Here is a 20,213-nt window from a genome sequence, read left to right as displayed (position 1 = left end):
TGAGTATTAGCATGACACACAGCTGGGCAGGACTTTTCGCAAGGGCTTCCGCTTTAGAAAGGCAACTTTCAATAAGGAATGTAGGTGCTATATGGTCAGGAGCCCTGTGGGGGTCAGGTGATCATCTCTGAACGAGAAATGGGTAGCCTCTGTGAGGCTAATGCTCCACTCTCTCTGCTCCAGGCATGAACAAAGGCGGGGTTCTGGCTGGAGTCATCGGAGCCCGGAAACCACACTATGACATCTGGGGTAACACCGTCAATGTAGCCAGCAGAATGGAATCCACAGGGGTCATGGGCAACATCCAGGTATGTCTGGCACCAGAATGAGCATGTGTTGAATGCAGGGCGTACAACTAAAGAAGTCCGTGTGCTTTGCTGTACATCACTGGCCCTGGCCTGTGGGCCACAGGTCAAAGTTGGCAGTGCTGCAGGGCTATGCCTCTAGAGCCTTAACAGAAGGGGAGAAGGCTTTGGTCCATTGCAGCATTTAAGACTAGGAGTTGTGCGTGAACAAGAGCTTGCCCTTTGGTACAAAGTTCACGTGCAACTGAAGCTCGCGACCTAAAATGGTCGTCTGACACCTGCATGTCCACGGTTCTCGCTCCATGTGGGTTGGGGTAGAGCACTGGACACTGTCTATCTGCACAGTACTGAAGCAGCAGCACCGTCTGGGCCGTCAGTCTTAACCACTACACCCACCAGTCTTGTCTCCCTCTTCTCTAACCTTGTCTGTTCTCCATGTGCAGGTGGTAGAAGAAACGCAGGTCATCCTTCGCGAGTATGGCTTCCGCTTTGTGAGGCGAGGCCCCATCTTCGTGAAGGGCAAAGGGGAGCTCCTGACCTTTTTCCTGAAGGGGAAGGACAGGCCAGCCACTTTCCCCAACGGCTCCTCTGTTACACTGCCCCACCAAGTGGTGGACAATTCCTGAATGGCCTCTGGCCCCCATATGGTCCACATGGGAAGGGAGGTGGTTTTGGAAGCGGAGAATGGCTTTTGGGAAAGGGCCACTGACCAAGTCCTGGTGTTCCCGAGTTGTCGACGTGCACATTCCCATAGACCTTAGGTTCAGATTTCCTCTAGCCTTCCTGTGTGGATGTGAGTGCTGAGGGTGGCCATCCCTAGCCTCAGTGTGCCTGTAGCTTCCCCAGTGTAGGGGTCTTAGGCATAGCACTGGGACAGCCTTTCTGGGCCTTTGTCCCAGCTCAGTCCTCATCCCTAGAGAGGCCATGGCCACTGTGAGTAGGATGGAGGTGGAGGAAGCTGCCTGTGCTGCAGGCTCTGCTGAAGGGGAGGGCTCAGCGCAGAGACAGCTCCCGCCTGGCTGCAGTCTGGAGCAGCGCTTGTTATTGGATGAGGAGCGCTCCACGGCAGACGGGCGGGTGGACTGCCTCCTCCTGTGCAGTTAGGTCAGTGGCCCTTACCCCCACGTTCCTGATAATCTTGAAAGGTTCTTCCGGAACCCTGTGTCACCTTAGTCACGGGAGCAGAAAGTGCAATATTTCCTTTCACCTGGGAGGGGGAGGGGTTATTTCTGAAAGAAAAAATATATAAACAGATTGTCTACATTTATATTTTTAACCTGTTTAAAAACAACCTTCCAATATTGCCTTGTCTTCTGAGCTCTTGCTACAGCCGCCTTTGCTACTGCTTCAACAGAGTCTGCAGGTGTTGGTAAAGGACAGGACTGTTTTATTAAAAGCTTTACTCAACTTGATGGTACTGTTGTGGCCATTCTGTTACCGCGACATCTCATCCCCCACCATGTGCCTAGAGGGCAAAAACTGGCCCGAGCCTTTCATTCTAAGCCTCTGTAGAGTGACCCAATGCTGGCTTAGCATCCTGTAGTCTTCCTGGAGTTTGCTGGAGCTCCCACACGACAGAGATTTCTAGGAAGCAGCTAAAGCTTAGAGTGAAGCCCAAATACTGGGCCTGTGGAGTATAAAGGTCTTACTTGGGACCAGCAGAGGAGAAACAGGAATTATAATGGGATGTAGATAGAAGTTTCCATCCTGCCCGGTCCCACAGCCACTCCATCCCAACAAAACACACAGAGGTTATATTAATTATAAACTGTTTGGCCTAATTGCTCAGGCTTATTATTAATTAGCTCTTAACTTAAAATTAACCTGTAATTCTTATCTATGTGTAGCCACATGACTTGGTACCTTTTCTCAGTGCAGCATTTCATCTTGCTTCTTCTGCGTCTGGGAGGCGACTGCAGACTGAGCCTTTCCTCTTCCCAGAATTTTCCATGTCTGGTTATCCCGCCTATACTTCCAGCCTGGCTACTGGTCAATCAGCATTTTATTAAACCAATACAAATGGCAAATCTTTTTTTTTTTGGTTTTTCGAGACAGGGTTTCTCTGTGGCTTTGGAGCCTGTCCTGGAACTCGCTCTGTAGACCAGGCTGGCCTTGAACTCACAGAGATCCGCCTGCCTCTGCCTCCCGAGTGCTGGGATTAAAGGCGTGTGCCACCATCGCCCGGCCAAATGGCAAATCTTTACAGGGTTCAAGAGCATTCTCCCAGAGCTGTGGGAGAACTTGACCAATAGATGGGTCCAAACAGATGTCAAGAAATCCTAAGCCAAGAACAGTGCATGCTGCACACTAGACACCCATGGTTAGGAGGAAAGGCTATGTTAAAAGCACCTAGGAGTGGGAAAAGGACCAGATAGCCAGCTGTGCCTGCCTGGAGCTTGCAGGAGCACAACAGGGAAGGGTCCACTGACTGAAGTGTAGATTTCTAACAATGCTTTCTCAAAGTGACTTCATGCATTCAACACTCAACCAAGATATTTTAGAACACAAAATATTAAATACACATAAAAAGTAGTTTCTCCCACCAAATAGTGGCCTAGAACATGCTACCCCAAACCCAAGATTAAACACTTTCCCTTCTTAGACACAAGCCCTATGGTAGATTTACAGCTCCCACCAAAGCTAGAGATGCTCACAAAATGTCTTTAATTACTCCCAATTTAGCTGATTTTCAGCGAGAATACATACATACGATCAAATCAGCTGCCACCTGTGGAGGAAGAGATGCTCTGGAGCACTGTACTGAGTGACCAGGCAACCAAGGACCTGTCCAAATCGCCCGGTGTCTACAGACACGCACAACAAACTCCTTGTCATCCTGACGGCATGGGCATCTAGAATCATGACAAGGATGGTATCCAGGCAAGCGTTCTCTCTCCACAGCTTTTGCTGACAGGTCCTGGACTGCAGGCAGCATGAATATAATCACTTCAGATGTGTCCCAGGTAGTCTTTCCCAGGAGACCAGGCTCAAATCTAGCTCTTCAACTTCTTTTGAAAATGAAGCAAACACCTTGTGCAGGGGCTTGGTGCGGAAGAGCATGTCATGGGATGCTCTGTGCTCTTCCCAGTGAGGGGGTGGCACTTCTGTCCCTAAAGGAAGAGATTCTGTCAAGTTCATTAATCCAACCAGGGGAATCAGAACCAGATCACTGCTCTTCTAGACCCACATGACTTTTATTTATTTATTTTGGTCTATAGCTCTGTAGAGGTTGCCCCTTACCAGAACAATGTAATTCTGAGATTGGGAACTCAGAAAAAATAGACGCAATGTCAGAATACTGCTTTAAAAAAAAAAATTACTGCCCATGTCAGATTATTATGGTACCGCTACACACGTGAAAACAAGTCTCCTGGCTAGCCCTGGAAAACTGCCACATACTCTAGAGGGCTAAGCATGTATTAACTTCATCACAGACAACCCCAGTTCTCTATCTAGGGTGTGGAGGGTACATACCCATGAAAACAAATTGTAAGTTTAAAGAATTCTGGCCAATCTGGGAAAGGCATGGAATGGGGAAAACTACGATAATGATGCTTAACATTTACAAAGACAGGGGGCTGGAGAGATGGCTCAGTGGTTAAGAGCACTGCCTGCTCTTCCAAAGGTCCTGAGTTCAATTCCCAGCAACCACATGGTGGCTCACAACCATCTGTAATGAGGTCTGGTGCCCTCTTCTGGCCTGCAGGCATACACACAGATAGAATACTGTATACATAATAAATAAATATTTAAAAAAAAAAACATTTACAAAGACAAAAAACTGTGGGAACGAACTTTTCTTAGTACATTTCTAGACTGTGAAGAGAAGGGGCTTGAAGTGTTCCACGGACGTTACTCTACATGCGCCACTCCATTGCTTCCACGAGGCATCGTCCCCCATACCTGGGCACGTCACAGTGACATCCGTGGGAAGAGTTGCTGTCAGGTCCTCATACAGCAGTCTGGCACTAAAGGAGGAGGTCTGGCGCCCCTGATTCACTTTATAGGTAAACGACAGCAAGTTGCACAGGGCGTTTCTCTGCAGAGGTCCAGTGAGGAAGGCGCTGAAGTCCGTCTACCAAGGGAGGGAGCAATGAGAGGGATGACGGTTACTGCTCTAGAGGCACCGTGTGGGACAGGCAACATCTGCAGCTCGACAACACACAAGACTTTGTCTCAAAGGGACCAAGGGCCATCAGGAGTCCGTGGCAGGAAGCACTTCAGTGAATGATCAGGGACAGATAGGAGATGCTATTTCTGCCAAGAGATTATCCTGTATGGAAAGATGTTTTCTTTAACTGATACCTGGGCAGAGGTGGAACCGCCCAGCTACAGCATCTCTGGTTCCCACCCTTGGAAGGCAGACCAGAGTTCAGGAGAAGACAAACAGTAGTCCTCTATGATCCTGGACACCTGCACAGGGTCAGCACAGAATTGGGCACATAACATCAGAGCTTAAAGTCTTTGCTCAGTTAAACAGCATGTCATAAAAATTCGAGGGTCACCAGTAGGAATGTGACCTGTGACCCTATAACTAGGACCCGCCCTTCAATGTCACTGAGAGGTGCAAAAGGGTGTGAGATGAAGAGGAACCTGCCCGTAGTGGGGAAACAAGTACTAGAAAGCAAGGGCACACGCTGGTGTGGAGCACGCCTCTAGTCAACGCTGCAGCTAAGGCAGGAGGATTGCTCTTGAGTCTCATGAGGGTGGCTTGGGCTTCACAGTGAGTTCCAGACCAGCCTGGGCTACAGAGTGAACCCCCGTTTCAAACCAACCAACCAACCAACCAACCAACCAACCAACCACAGAGTAAAGGTAACAGACAAACTTCTGGCTCAGAGTTAGGAAACATGAGGGCTGGGGTATGGCTTAGTGGCAGAGTACTTTCCCACCATGCCAAGGCCCTAGATCCAATCTCCAGCCTTGCAAAAAACAAATTTTCATATAAATAATAAAAACAGGGGACGGAGAGATGGCTCAGAGGTTAAGAGCACTGGCTGCTGGCTTTTTCAGAGGTCCCGAGTTCAATTCCCAGCAACCACATGGTGGCTCACAACCATCTGTAATGAGATCTGGTGCCCTCTTCTGTCATGCAGGTGTATATGCGTGCAAAATATGGCATATATAATAAAGAAATAAATCTTCAATAATAAATAAATAAATAAATCAGCAATGTTGGCGTACATTTGTAATCCAAGCATTTAGGAGGCAGAGACTGGTATATAGGCCCAAGTTCAAGACCAGTCTGGGCGGCTTATCCTAAGAACTTTGTCTCAAAAATAAACCTTTAAGAATGCATGCTCCAGGGCTGGAGAGATGGCTCAGAGGTTAAGAGCATTGCCTGCTCTTCCAAAGGTCCTGAGTTCAATTCCCAGCAACCACATGGTGGCTCACAACCATCTATAATGAGATCTGGTGCCCTCTTCTGGCATGCAGGCAGGCATGGAAGGAATGTTGTATACATAATAAATAAATAAATATTAAAAAAAAAAAAAAGAATGCATGCTCCATGGAGGTGCATGCCTTTAATCCCAGAACTCAGGAGGCAGAGACAGGTAGAACTCTGTGAGTTCAAGGTCAGCTACATTACAAGAATTCCAGGACAGCCAGAACTGTTAACACAGTGAAACCCTGTCTTAAAAGGGGGGGAAAAAAAAAAGCCATGCTCCTTTGAATTCTGTCATGGGCAATAAAATCAGACATAAAACCCCTACACAAATACCTCAAGTTGGTCTATCTGGTACTTCCTCCCCGAGTAGGCGTTTAGGTACTCGCAGAGACTAAACAGGAAGTGCTGGATGTCAGTCTGTAGGTATGCTCTGGCTATCTTTTCTAGAGGGATGAAGACTGGGATGGAGTGGTGATGAATCCGAAGCGGTTTCTCTATGATGAGGTCTACAAAGTAGGAATCCAGTAGCTTCCCCTCAAAGGCAGTGCTGATGCACATACACACTCCACGGCTGGTCAGCTTCCCGCTGAGTCCTAGGCAAACGGTGAGACAACACCTCTCAGATGTCAATCACAAGTTGTGGGTTAGGTCTGGGCATGCTAGCGCCTTCAGAAGACCTGGTATATTGATACACAGTGTGCCCAAGTGCTGGCCAAATATGGTATCAGACACTCTCCCTGACTGGCACACGTGAATCCGAGTTAAAATTCTGGAAAGATGAGGAAGTGAGAAGATATTCTAAATATCAAATGCTGAGGGAAAAGCTAGAAAATTTTATGTATTCTTTTTATTCTCTTGAGTTCTAATTTACGATGGTCCTCACTCAGTTCTTCCCACAGTCCTCTGTGGCATAGACAAAGAGCAAATTCCTATTTATACTGAAACAAAGATTTGAAGTTCCAACCATGACCACTCACTCCCACGTCATAGGCAAGCAGTGAACAAAGTTCCAGCAGGACCTGCCCAGTGCTGTGGGCTTGAGTCCCGCTCCCCACGTGTGGTTACCCCGTCATAGAGTTCTTCTCATTGCTGCTTTACAATTTTAACTTTGCCACTGTTTTTAATCATAATGTAAATATCTGACATACAAGCCCTGTCAAAGGGTCACTAGACACCCGCCCCTCAAGGCATCACAACTCACAGGTTGAAGCCACTGTAGTAGAGGGTCTAGCAAATGACTATCATGCAAAGTAACAGTTTCAGCCAATCTTTTACTGTCCAAAGAGGCCGATCTTACAGGTAGGCAGGCCTAAAAGCAACATGCCAGCTTGTGCATGTACAGCAGTGTATGCAAATAAGTTCTCAGGAACCAAGTCTATCCTAATACAGCTAGCCAACTAAGAACGAGTCAGAGCAGAGCAAAGGCCTACCTGTAAAACGATAGGCCTGCAGAATGGCTTTCATGTTCCCCCACTGCCTTTCCAAGGCCTCTTGCTCACTGGTCTCTACTGTGCTGTTTGGGTCTTCACTGGCCAAAGATGCTTTAACCTACAGGATATGCAGCAAAGCATACTGGTTATAATAGGGGCATCACAAAGTCTTGGCTACCATTTGACTGTATACAAGTAAGGGCAGTTTCTCTAATTCTGTGAGGCGTTCATGACAACTCAGTTGGTGTTGTGATGTACAGTTGACGGACAGGATGTGGTCACAATGTGAGGAATCAGGAGTAGAAACTGCGAGCTAATGAGCCAGGATTTTGATGGCAATGGTGAAGACTGCAGAGGAGAAGAAAGGGCACGAACAAAGCCTAGGATGAGTGCAGGGTGGACAAGACAGTGGGCCGTGAGAAGACAAAGCTGGAAAAGCCGGGACTCAGGCTTACACCCGTAGCTACCCTTTCCTCAGAGGATTAAGTGTGCAAGCTGGATTGCAAGTACAATTGGTGCAGGACAATTCCGTATTCTATCAATTATGTTTTAAATAAATGCTGATTGGCTAGTAGCCAGGCAGGAAGTATAGGCGGGACAACCAGATAGGAAGTAGAGGTGGGTCAAGGAGAATAGGAGAATTCTGGGAAGGAGGAAGCCCATTCCTCCCCAGTCCTGTCCAGACACCAAAGAAGGAAGATGTGACCTACCCTGCTGAAAAAGATACTGAGCCATGTGGCTAATATATACTAGAATAATGGGCTAATATAAGTTATAAGAGTTAATAAGAAGCCTGAGCTAATGGGCCAATCAGTTTATAACTGATGTAGACTCTGTGTGATTTTCTTTGGGACGTAACGGCTGTGGGAACTGGGCAGGACAGAAACCCCAACAAGCAGACCCACATATTACACACAATAAGCAAGCAATCAGAAAATGATCCAACCGCATCAGAGGAAACTCAAACAGGACTGAGAAGAAAACAAAATGCTTTTGAAGAAGCTGGCTCTCCTGCAGTTCCCTCTTCTCTTGGAGCATGTGCGATTCTGCATTTCAAGGTATACTTTCACTGTGTGGGGTGTAGCACGAATAATAAAAACCCAGAGACAGATATTGGGGTTCAACCCAAAAACAAGAAAAGCAAAGCCACTAGAGAAGTCTTACTTCTACCAAGGCTGAGCAACTGTAGACTAAGCAGCGAAAGCAGCCTACCCAGCCTAAGAAGACTAAACCTCCCTTCCCCTCCCACTTTATATTCCCTCTAGTGCTGGGATTAAAGGTGTAGGCCACCACCACCTGGATTTGTTTATGCATTGATCTTGTGTAGCCCAGGGTGGCCTTGAACTCACAGAGATCCATCTGCCACTGTCGAGCAAATCCTGGGATTAAAGGTGTGTGTCATCACTAGACCTCTAGTGGCTTAGCTTTGCCCTTCTGATCTTTAAGCAAGCTTTATTTATTAAAACATAAATAAAATATCATTATAGTGGGGGAAACAGAAGACCAATGTTACTAGGTAGCTAAGATCTCACAGGGAAGTGATGTGGGATTCCCCTCTGTATGCTGTGAATATGTATTATTACCATTGGTTAAAAAACAAGCTGCTTTGGGCCTATGGCAGTGGAGAACAAAGCAAGGTGGGAATTCTAAGCAGAGATAGAGAAAAGAAGGGGGAGTCAGGGAGAAGCCATGAAGGAGACAGATGCCCAGAACTTTACCTGGTAAGCCACAGCATTGTGGTGATACACAGATTAGTAGAAATGGGTTAATTTAAGATGTAAGAGTTAGCTGGGTGATGGTGGCGCACGCCTTTAATCCCAGCACTCGGGAGGCAGAGGCAGGCGGATCTCTGTGAGTTCAAGACCAGCCTGGTCTACAGAGCTAGTTCCAGGACAGGCTCCAAAGCCACAGAGAAACCCTGTCTCGAAAAACAAAACAAAACAAAACAACAACAATAACAAAAAAGATGTTAGAGTTAGTTAATAAGAAGCCTAAACTAATAGGCCAAGCAGTGTTTTAACTAATATAGCTTCTGTGTAATTATTTCGGGTCCGGGAGGTCAGCAAGTAAAGGAGCAGTCTCCTTCTAAGGGAAGGGAACCCACATCTGCACACAATCGGTCCTGGCTAAGTTCAGAGCTGCACATGTGTGGCTGGAGTCGAAGAAATGACACAGAAAGAACTGCTGATGGTTATAAAGCCCAGCAGAAGACAGGCCTGTCCCCAACCCACTTTCAGATGTGTGGCTGGAGTAGGGACAGAGGAGAGTGCAGGCACCACAGAGGCCGTGTGCTAGCTGCCTGCTGGGAAAACAAACTCAAGTCTCTGGAGGAAGATGATGCAACCAGAGCCCTTCTAATATTCTCCTCATGCGCATCATTAAGAAAAACGTTACCAGGCAAACTATGCTGACGGTGTTTTGGCCATTCAATATAAGCTTGAGCAGCCATTCTCAACCTGTGGGTCACAACCCCTTTGGAGGTCAAATGACCCTTTCACAGTGGTCACCTAAGGCCATCAAAACCCACAGATATTTACATTACAATTCATAACGGTATAAAAATTATAGTTATGAAGTAGCAACAAAATAATTTTATGGTTGGGGGTCACCACAACGTGAGGAACTGTCTTAAAGGGTTGTAGCCATTAGGAAGGTTGAGAACCACTGCTATAATGGAAAAGAAAAGGGCTCATGGGTACCTACACCTGCCTAAGGATTTTTTTTTTCCCCCCCGAGACAGGGTTTCTCCATAGCTTTTTTGGTTCCTGTCCTGGAACTAGCTCTTGTAGACCAGGCTGGCCTTGAACTCACAGAGATCTGCCTCCCGAGTGCTGGGATTAAAGGTGTGTGCCACCACCGCCCAGCCTGCCTAAGGATTATACATAAGGATTGATGGGGGGGGGGGGAGACATTTTCTTCAGTCATGTAGACATTGGTAAAGTGTCCCTGCCAAAGGGCAAACAAACCCTTACCCATACCCTTATAAGCAACCCAGTGAAAGCTACTGGGTTGAAAACCAAAACAAAAAACCATGAAAGCAGAAGGGGAACAGGTTGGGAAGAGGAACTGGGGGTGAGGGACAAAGGGTAATGGGAATACTACATACATAACGAAACTGCTATAGTGAAACCCATTATATATACTTAATAGATGCTAGCTAAAACATCAAAACATTAAAAAAGAAACAATATTAAGAAAAAGATGATTAAATGAAACAGGTATCTGTTATATTTATTTAAACAAGCATGAAAGCAAAAGTAAGATTAGAAAATCAGTATAGATCTGTTACAGGAAAAACATACAAACTATAAAAAACAAAAAAACCCACTCTTCATAGGAACCCCAGAAATATATAGTAAAGAATGCCACTCATGTATTACTTGAAATGATAATGGTCACATTTTTCAATAAATGAAAAACTTCAAGTACTAATTTAAGCATCACCAAGCCAAATAAACACTATATCTGACCTCATTATGACATAAAACTGTCAAACACCAAAGACAGAGAATATGAAGTTAAAAAAAAAAAAAAAGAAACCACATTTAAACAAGGTTGTCGCCTAATAAGATTGATGCCTAATGGTGAAAATGTGGACCTGAAGAAAATGGATGACAACCTTAAAGTATGAACAAAAATATGTACAACCTAATTTACACTCCAAATACAAGGCCAAAGGTATTGTTTTTTTCTTTTCTTGAGATGGGGGTCTCTCTATCATGTGACTCTGGCTGTCCTGGAATTGTAGACCAGACTGACCTCAAACTCACAGGTCTACCTGCCTCTGTCTCAAGAGTGCTGGGATTGGCCTGGAGAGATGGCTCAGAGGTTAAGAGCACTGGCTGCTCTTCCAGAGGTCCTGAGTTCAATTCCCAGCAATCACATGGTGGCTCACAACCATCTGTACTGAGATCTGGTGCCCTCCTCTGGCGTGCGGGCATACATCGAGGAAGAATGTTGTATACATAATAAATAAATCTTTAAATAAATAAATAAATAATCTAAAAAAAAAAGAGTGCTGGGATTAAAGGCATGCACCATACCTAGCCTTCAAATGTATACAACAAAAAAGTCAGGAAAAAAAAAATCTAAAAGATAAAACTGCACGCTTCAGGGGTTACCAAACTATACACAGCTTGTGTCATGATACCCCCGGCTGGTTGTGAACTCTGGATCTTTCTTCCTTAGCCTCCCAAGTGTTGGCATTACAAGACTTATGGTACCATGACCAGCAGGGTGCCTTTTTAAAAATAGGTTTAACCGGCTCACCACCACACCCATCTTACACATCTTTCACACAAACAAGGCAGAGCTATGTAGCTGGTACAGACACCACAGCCTAAAATATCTGCTCCTCGAAAACTAAGGTTAGCTGTTAAACAGACCAATGGAACCAAACAACCCAGAGATGACCAACTCCCATACGAGACAAGTGATCTTTTCAAGATGTTGTTTGGGAGGCAGTGGGGGGTAAACATGAACTATCTGAACGATGAAACAAAGCATAAAATAACAGGCCATCACCTTTACTATGTCAGATGAAGATTTATGAAACCAAAACACAAAAGCACAAAGCTAAATTTCAAAATGGATCTCTACTTACAGAGAGTGGAAGGCAAGTCACAGTCCAAGGGAAAGAACTCAAACCCAAAAATATATAAAGTAAAAAAAAAAATCCTAGCTGATGGCATTTATTTATTTATTTATTTATTTATTTTAGCAGCCATAAGAAGAACACTTGGGAAACTCAGGAATCTACCACAGGCACAGGCGTAGCACAGTACTGAAGGGAGACTGATTCTAGAATCTACTGCAGATATCCAAACCTATGGATGCTCAAGTCCTTGCCTAAAGACCAGACTATCTGCTTTATAACCTCTACTTCTTGTACACTTTAAATTACCTCTATAACACTGTGTAAATATGCAATATTATAAAATCAGTTTATATTCTGTTCTTTGGAGAATGGCAAGGGGAAAAAAAGCCAAATACAAATTAAGTCTATAATAAAATACTATTATACCCCCACCATAATGACAAACCTGTAAAATGGACAATGCCAGACTGGTAAAGTTGCAAAACAACAAAGACCTCAGTAGCCACTGTTGGGATCGTAAATTGAACACATACACTTTACAGGGTACAGCACTCGTTAAAGTGAACCTGCAGGCTTGTGCTGAATAGGAAAGTCCTGTGTCTTTAATGAAGCAGCAGCAACAAGAACATCAGAGCAGCAATCTTCATGATGAACCCAAAGTGAAACAACCCAAATGACCCACACGGTGCCCACAGGGGAGCAGGAAAATTATAACTGTCAGAGAACAGAACTGCTGCCCAGCAGTGATGGCCTGAACCAGGCTCACAGACTGTACACTCAGCAAAATAAGCAAGACAGAGGAGCTCATAGTCTACAGTTGTATGAAACAGGATGGGGGGTTAACACCGAAAGGTAAGACTAACAGGAGACACAGGATAATTCTGGGCACTGGTAATAACCTGAGTTTTCACTTCTGGTAGAAACCTGGCTGCATTCCCTTAAGATGCTCATTAGCCTCTTCACATTTTATGTATTTTTCTTCAGTAAAAAGCAAATTAAAGAAAAGAGGAAGAGGGTGGGAGCCCATGTGTGACTCAGTTTACATCTAGAGACTTCTGATTTAGCCCGCAAAAAAAGAGCACTCTATCTAGTAGACAGTATACTGCTGACGACAAACCTCAGGAACATCAAGAAAGAAAGTGAGGCTGCTTACGAGCAGCAAGTACATGCTGGAGGGGAGGCTGCTCACTCAAGGACAGGAATGGTCCTGTGGTTAGATACTGACCGACTGTCTGTGCTGTGCTTTGTTCTGCTTTTGTATATAAGCAAGTTCTGTAATAAACACTGGACTGTTTGGCTGCTTCAGCATGACTAGACAGACCTCCCAATTCTATCCTGTCTTCTGTTTCTTCTGACTTTTCTTTGGCCTCGAGGATCCCCTATCCAGGAACCCTACCTGACCTTGTAGGAGTGGGCTCCTACAGAAGAGTGGGAAGGGAGGGAAGGAAAGGGCAGGAAGGCTGGCCTTATGGGTAATGATGGCTATCACTGAGTAGTTACTGCCTGTATTTGGGCAGGGGAAGAATTTGACATTTTGTGCTGTGGGATGTCTTTCTGTATGCTGTTACTATGTCTTGATCTCATTGGTTGATACATAAAAGTTGCTTTGGCCTATGGCAAGGCAGGATAGAGCCAGGCAGGAAATCCAAGCAGAGATACAGGAAAAAAAGGGTGGAATCTGGGAGATGCCATCCATCCATCCAAAGAGCAACATGCCAGCAGACCAGTAATGCCATGGCTACGTGGAAATACACAGATGAATAGAAACGGATTAATTTAAGATGTAAGAGGTAGCAGGCAATGAGCCTGAGCCATCAGCTAAACATTAATAATTAACATTAAGACTCAGAGTAGTTATTCAGGAACTGGTGGGCAGGATTGAAATCTCCATTTACGATTTTGTAACATTTTCTTGGCCCTGCAGGATTAGTGGAAAAATGGAAGTATTAAGAGACCCCCAAACTATTGTAATAATCCTAGGATCCAACCTGCCTGGTAACTGGATTTACCACATATGATGGTAATACTTAATATATGGCAGGGAAGTCAAAGACAGCAGAGGACCACTTGACAGATGTGCTGACTGGACCTCATCTAGAGTGGAAACCAGAAAGAAGGAATGGCCAATGACCACTGTGAAACTCTGAGACCGGGTGACAGAACTTTGGCACGGATGGCAAAATTATAAACAGCTTAGATCTGCTGACGCTGAGGTACCAGGTCAGGTGTCTGTGAGGGAAGGCAGAGGGGAGGCTCACAAAGCACTTGTCTGCCTCTTCATCATCACTTGACAATTACTAGTCAATATTCTTAGCTATATCTCCACAGGTCTGTTTATTTGAAGAGAATCAAAGACTTGAAATCCATCCAGTAGGATCCCAAGTAAAACACGTGGCCCTGGTTGGCTGATCCCTGATCACAGCTGCCCCTCACCCCAGGAGAGCCCACGAGGCTCTTTCACTCACTCTAGCTTGCCGCCGCCGCTTCACTTCAGCCCTCAGCTCTTCTCGCTGCTTCCGCAGTTCCTGAATCCTGGTTCTAAGAGAACTTTCCTTTGTGTGAACTGTCGGATCTTCAAACTTTTTCCTTGATCTGTTCATTTGAGCCTCTAGTCTTTCCAGGTGAGCTAGAACACCTAAGGGGAAAAAAATTAAAAAAAAAAACAAAAACTTCACCATTGGACAAGGACAAGGGTTTAACTCTGGCAAAAATGCACACTCTAAGAAGTAACAGTTTTGTTTTGTTTTGTTTTTTGTGCTAAACAAAGGGCTATTTCATCTTACAGGTTACAGTCCATCATGAAGGAGACAGAGAAGCTCAGGCAGGAACTGAAGCAGATTGAGGAACACTTGCTCAGTTTGCTTTCTTATATAACCCAGAATCATCTGCTGGGTGTATGTGTGTGTTGTAGGACCTCAGGGTAGGAACTGAAGCAGAGACGGTGGAGGAACATACTTCCTGACTGGCTTCCTCCTCCTCTTCAGCTAGCGTTCCTACACAACCCAGGACCACCTGCGCAGGGGCAGTTCCACCCACAGTGGGTTGGGCCCTCCTCCATCTGTCAGCAGTCAAGAAAATGTCCTAAAGAAATGCCCAGGGACCAAGCTAATGAGGTAATTTCTCCACTGAGGTTCCCTCTTCACAGGTGTATCAAGTTGACAACCAAATCAGCCATCACAATAGATGTCTCATTTATCTAGGATCTGAGAGCCAGCTAAACTGTTAAGTAAATGAATTGAGGGCAGGTGCCTTTCCTATTTATCGAGACAGGGTCTCTCCTACATGGCTAGTCTTGGACTCACAGTCACCTCACCTGCCTCTACCCAGAGTGCTGGTATTATGGCTCTGCCATAAATTTATAAAACCAGAGGACCAAACAACCAAAGCAGAGACCACCGGCCTCTCTGCTGAACTCTGGTGTAAAAGCCCTCCCTAAGCGGGATGCTCGTTTACAGAGAACAAGCAACTGGCTTGTCAGCTGCTTGCTTTGTAGGCCCACCACCACTTCATCTAAGCCTGCTGAACGCAGAAACACATCCACGGGGTGCAAAAGGACGATTCTCAATCGCTTCACCACAAACAAGACCCAGTATCTACTTTGCAAGGATTTTGGAAACAGCGGTTTGGCAAGGGGGTCGCGACCCACAGGTTGAGAACTACGGCTTACTTGTGCGTGCAGAACAGTTTTAACACAGAAAGTTGCCAGACTTACTTTTGGTTTTGAAGTAACAATTTAAACCCGCATGTCGTTTATTATCTCACATTAATTTAAGAAAAAATAAAAGAAAGGAGGGAGGAAGAAACCGAAGCAGAACTGTAATGGGTCTAAATCACAGTATTTACAAAGACAGGGCCCTGAATCAAATCCACAGCTCATCGACAAAGTTACTGCCCCACAGCGGCCCCTCCTCCGTCACAAGGTCTGGAAAGAGATACAGCGGTACGGGGAAGGCCAACCCTCTCAATACCTCCTTTGCTCTCCCCGCCTTGACACAAAGTATTCGCAGACGCCATCTCTTGAGCTCAGGTGCCGGCCAGGGCAAGTTTAATACGAACCCAAACGTCCTTGACTGTAAACAGGAAAAGAAAAACAATCATCCTTAGCACTTGGAGAAACCCCGACTGTCCCGGGGTAGACGAGGTGTCCAGCCCGCCTCCCTGGCCGTGAACTTGTCAGACGCATCCACGCCTACCTCACCGCCACGGCCGCTCGGCTGCAGCCGGGCTTCCCCCGAGCACCACAGGATCTGTGCAGGACGGCGAAGCCGGCTACCCGGGTCCTGCTTTCTCTCTCTCCCTTTCCCTGCCTCTGTCTCCCGAGTGCTGAGATTAAGGGCGTGCGCTACCCGGTTTGCTTTCTCTTCAGAGCGAACTCACTCCGGTTCCAGTTTAAGACTTCCCGCCGAGGGCATCTTCGAAAACGCCAACCCCAGCATGCTTTGCGCTTCCGCCGTACAAAAACATGGCAGCGCCCACGGCTCCACCCTAATCCCAGCATGCACCGCGGAGTGGGTCCGGCCATTCAGATGGTTAGGAAGATGGCAGGCTCCGGGGCGGAGCCGCAGATCCTCGTACAGTACTTAGTGTTACGAAAGGATCTATCTCAGGCTCCTTTCTCCTGGCCCACGGGCGCACTGGTAGCGCAGGCTTGTCACGCCGCCACCGCAGCCCTGCACCTTCACCGAGAACATCCGCATACAGTAGCTTATCTCCGGGAGCTGGGGCGCATGCGCAAGGTGGTTCTCGAGGTGAGTCGTAGGCGTGTGTAGGAAGGGAGCTAAGGGATGGGCGTGCAGAGGCCGGAAGTAGTTCTACTCGGGCCCAAACCTTGACTTCCGGGAGTCTTTGCGGCCAGACTGTTGGAGGGATCTTTAAGAGTTTGGGGTGTGTTCTGCAGCTTGAGCTGCTACGCAATGACTCTTTCTCTGGGCAGGGCATGACTGTGAAGAGCGGACATAGACCCCGCTGTCACAGGCGTCTCAGCACCTTGGGTCACCAGAAACTGGTTCCCGTGTCCCTTAGGTCCCAGGGAGGGCGGAGCTGCGGAAGCGCGGTCCTTCCTTTCTACCTGTGCACCAGTACTTTTTTTTTTTTTTTTTTTTTTTAAAGCTGTGCCTAAAAGCACCACTACCTTAATAAACGTGGTTAGCCAGGGAAATCGAGGCCGTTTTGTTAAGGAGAAAAACCCTGAGCTGGGAAAAGGTGTATGCTTTTCAGAAGTGCTGAATCTCATGACTGTCATTTACATAGCACCTGTTTCTCTAGAGAGATAATCGGGCAGGAAAACACAGTCAGGGTGAGACTAGACGAACAAGGGCCAAAGGGACCATCGTGCCAACCGACCTATTTACAGCTGTTCTCAGCTTTCTGGGGGGTGCTGTCCCATCGATATAGGTGACTTACACGTCTACTGGATTAATTTGAAATTTTAAAAAAGATGCTTAAATTACGTTTACGTGTGTTTGTGTGGGGGTATATGCACACGAGCGCAGGTATGCTTGGAAGTCAGAAGAAGGTGTCGGACCTTCTGGAGCTGTAGTTACAGGCAGTGTGAGCAACCAGATTTCAGAAAGTTGTGTTTCCACCCAGGTCAAAGGTTATCCTCAATGTGCATGCATAATATTCTAGTTTCCTTTTTGCTGCTGGGAGAAACACCATGACCAAAAAGCAACTTGGAGAGGAAAGGGCTTGTTACATCTTAGAGGTTACATCCATCCTCTGGGGGAAGCCAAAGCAGGAACTCGAGGCAGGAGTTTGATGCAGAAACCACAGAGGAGCACTGTGTACTGGCTTGCGCCCCTTACTTTCTCAGCTACTGTACTTATACAGTTAAGGCCCACTCATCTAGGCACTGCCCACAGTGGACTGAGCCCTCCCGTATCACATAGTTGAGAGATGTGTCCTGCTTCAACACTAGGCTTGGGCCTGAGGGGATGAGAGAGCGAGAAGGAAGCTACACATAATTCTAGAAACACTCCTGGGGTTGGAGAGATGGCTCAGAGGTTAAGAGCACTGACTGCTCTTCCAGAGGTCCTGAGTTCAGTTTCCAGCAACCACATGGTGGCTCACAACCATCTGTAATGAGATCTGGTGCCCCCTCCTTAACTGTAGGCATACAAGCAGACAGAATACATAATAAATAAATAATTCCTTGCCTACTGAAAAAAAATCCTCCTGGTTGTCATCCAAGTGAGAGCTGGCTGAAGGATGAGGGCGAGCTGCTCTAGGAGCCAGCTGTAAAGAACCGAGAAACTACAGAGCAGAATTCAAGAGGGAAGAGAAAATTGCGTTTTATTAATAGACTATTAAGCCTCCTTCTCTGCCCCCTTCTAGCCACTCTGTAAGATCCTAAAGAGTGGAAATAGCAAACCAGGGCGTGAATCTGTTGCTAGGCAGTTCTTCTGTAGAGGCACGTCTCCAGTTTCAGAGCCCCCTGCACCCTTTTGTGCACCTTCTGACACTTCCTAAATGGGCCATGCAGTCTGGGTGTTGTGTTCTGCAACTTGCAGGCTGCCGATGAGACCGCCTTGAAGGAGCTGGCGGAGACTCTGCAGCAGCAGAACATCGACCACATGCTATGGCTTGAGCAGCCAGAGAACATCGCCACCTGCATCGCCCTCAGGCCGTACCCCAAGGAAGAAGTGAGCCAGCATTTGAAGAGGTTCCGATTGTTCAAGTGACTGCATTCTGGCAGAATTGGATGTCAAATGCCCTCCATCCTGAAGCATTGTGGACTTCTTTCAGTTAATGTGCTCCTCCCTTCCAGTTATGATGGTTTAAGAGCCAGCACAGGCTCAAATTAAAGCCATCGTTAGCGAGTACTTCCTATTGTCATTATTATTGTCACCAGATTCAAGCGAGGGAAGCTGGTAAGCAGCGATGCCGTCTGCGGGTCATTACTCAAGCAGAAGATTTTTTTTGGTTAGGAGTATTAGACTTCTAATCACCCAGGTTTAAGTGTTGCCTTTGAGTTCTTTACCTATCCCATCCCCTCCTGCTTCCCATCACTGGCTTCCAGCCTCTAGTGCAGTAATAGACACTTCCTATTCTTCCTCTCTTTGCTGCCTCATGAATTCAGTTAAACACTGTCACCATCACAGCCAAAAATTGTTCCCTTCTCCAAACATGTATACACATAGTACACTGTTCAAAATATTTCTGTTAACATGTGTTAATTGAGCGTTTGGGAAGTCGAGTTTATATGACGTAATCTATTCAGTAGATACCTCTTACGAGAGAGAGAAAAACCAGGAGTGGTGGCTCACGCTTGTAATCCCTGCACTTGGGAGGCTGGGGCAGGGGAGTTGTCTTGAGTTCAAGACCATTTTGTGCTACTGAGCAAGACCCTGTCTCAGAAAAGCTGAAAATATTCAGGTGAGTGAATTGGTCATTGCCCACTTCCTGTAAAACGTGTGGTAATTAACCTACAAAAAGAGAAGACTTGCTTTGGCTGGCTGTTTCGGAGGTCCCAGGAGAAGACTAGGCAGACTCGGGGAGCTGGGTGGCAATTCTGGATGGCAAAGGCAAGCGACAAGGTGGTGAGGCCTGCTTGACCACTCAGCCAGGAAGCAGAAAGAGAACAAGGAAGAGGCTGGTGCACCACAGTCCTTCAGACTGCCCATGAGGTCCTGTCTTGTGAAGGCGGCACTGCCTTCCATTAGGGGCACTCTAGACCAAATACTCAGTGTTAGGATTCAGGCATGATGCTGGCTCCGTCAGCTGGCAGGATGCACTCAGCCAGTACCCGGGCCAGCCCAGGGTCCTATGGCTGCTCCCCACTACAGTCACCACATAGTCTGTCTGCAGGTGAAATGGTTCCTTTAAGAGACAAGCTCCGCCCACTCCTCTTTCCCACGTTAGTCTGAAGAGACAGGCAGGTCCTTGCCTCTCTTCCTCTCTATCTATTTCTTTTTCCCTTCCCTCCCCCCACTCCCTTTATCTCAATAAAACTCCCACGTATGCTCTGCCTGCTTGGTGTGTCTATCCGTCACCCCTTGGAGGGCTCTCACCCAGCGCGCGGCCCTTTGACCCACCAAGGTCCCTCTCCCTCTGTTTTACAACACTTAGCATTTGGACCTTTGGGTCTTTTTTTTTTTTTTTTTTGGTTTTTTTCGAGACAGGGTTTCTCTGTGGTTTTGGAGCCTCTCCTGGAACTAGCTCTTGTAGACCAGGCTGGTCTCGAACTCACAGAGATCCACCTGCCTCTGCCTCCCAAGTGCTGGGATTAAAGGCGTGCGCCACCATCGCCCGGCTGGACCTTTGGGTCTTATTTCCTTACGTGGGTCCAGAGTTCCGGGAGAAACTGGTAGTGCTGAGGGCAGCTCCAGGCCCAAGAAAGCCAAATGAAGCGCAGGGTAAGAAAGCACCCAGAGCGGCATAAATCACAGAAAAGGCTTTGGCGGTTGGGCGCGCCCTGTGGACTCAGTGGAAACGGCTTTTTAAAGAGCATAAGGGTGAAAACTAGATGGTAGTGTCTTGAGACAAGAGTGGGA

At 46.7% G+C, this 20,213-nt stretch overlaps 3 protein-coding genes across 8 annotated transcripts in view; 2 read left to right on the top strand and 1 right to left on the bottom strand.

Moving 5' to 3' along the window:
* Window positions 1–1,711, top strand: part of LOC121439713 (adenylate cyclase type 3) — a 74,768-nt gene extending 73,057 nt beyond the window's left edge. For all 6 annotated transcript variants that reach the window (XM_041640306.1, XM_041640308.1, XM_041640302.1 and 3 more), the window contains exons 21-22: window positions 184–308; window positions 749–1,711. In XM_041640306.1, coding sequence (XP_041496240.1) covers window positions 184–308; window positions 749–931 — 308 coding nt within the window. In that variant the 3' untranslated portion in view covers window positions 932–1,711. The remainder of the gene's footprint in view (window positions 1–183; window positions 309–748) is intronic.
* An 857-nt stretch (window positions 1,712–2,568) lies between these two features.
* LOC121439735 (centromere protein O-like) lies at window positions 2,569–16,120 on the bottom strand. Its single transcript, XM_041640342.1, has 7 exons — window positions 15,915–16,120; window positions 15,690–15,791; window positions 14,187–14,356; window positions 7,125–7,242; window positions 6,028–6,287; window positions 4,209–4,380; window positions 2,569–3,415 (listed from the first exon to the last, which is right to left on the bottom strand). The coding sequence occupies exons 2-7, from the start codon at window positions 15,733–15,735 to the stop codon at window positions 3,249–3,251; spliced, it is 933 nt and encodes a 310-aa protein (XP_041496276.1). The 5' UTR covers window positions 15,736–15,791; window positions 15,915–16,120; the 3' UTR covers window positions 2,569–3,248.
* Window positions 16,121–16,196: 76 nt separating this feature from the next.
* Window positions 16,197–19,673, top strand: LOC121439700 (putative peptidyl-tRNA hydrolase PTRHD1). The gene is made up of 2 exons (XM_041640284.1): window positions 16,197–16,469; window positions 18,231–19,673. The coding sequence occupies exons 1-2, from the start codon at window positions 16,218–16,220 to the stop codon at window positions 18,399–18,401; spliced, it is 423 nt and encodes a 140-aa protein (XP_041496218.1). The 5' UTR covers window positions 16,197–16,217; the 3' UTR covers window positions 18,402–19,673.
* Window positions 19,674–20,213: the final 540 nt, after the last annotated feature.

Source organism: Microtus oregoni, unplaced genomic scaffold, assembly GCF_018167655.1.
Source record: "Microtus oregoni isolate MIOR12 unplaced genomic scaffold, Mior012 000062F_ref0000492, whole genome shotgun sequence".
Lineage (NCBI taxonomy): Eukaryota > Metazoa > Chordata > Mammalia > Rodentia > Cricetidae > Microtus > Microtus oregoni.
Note: the sequence above shows the minus strand (reverse complement) of the source record. Positions and strands in the feature narration are given on the sequence as shown.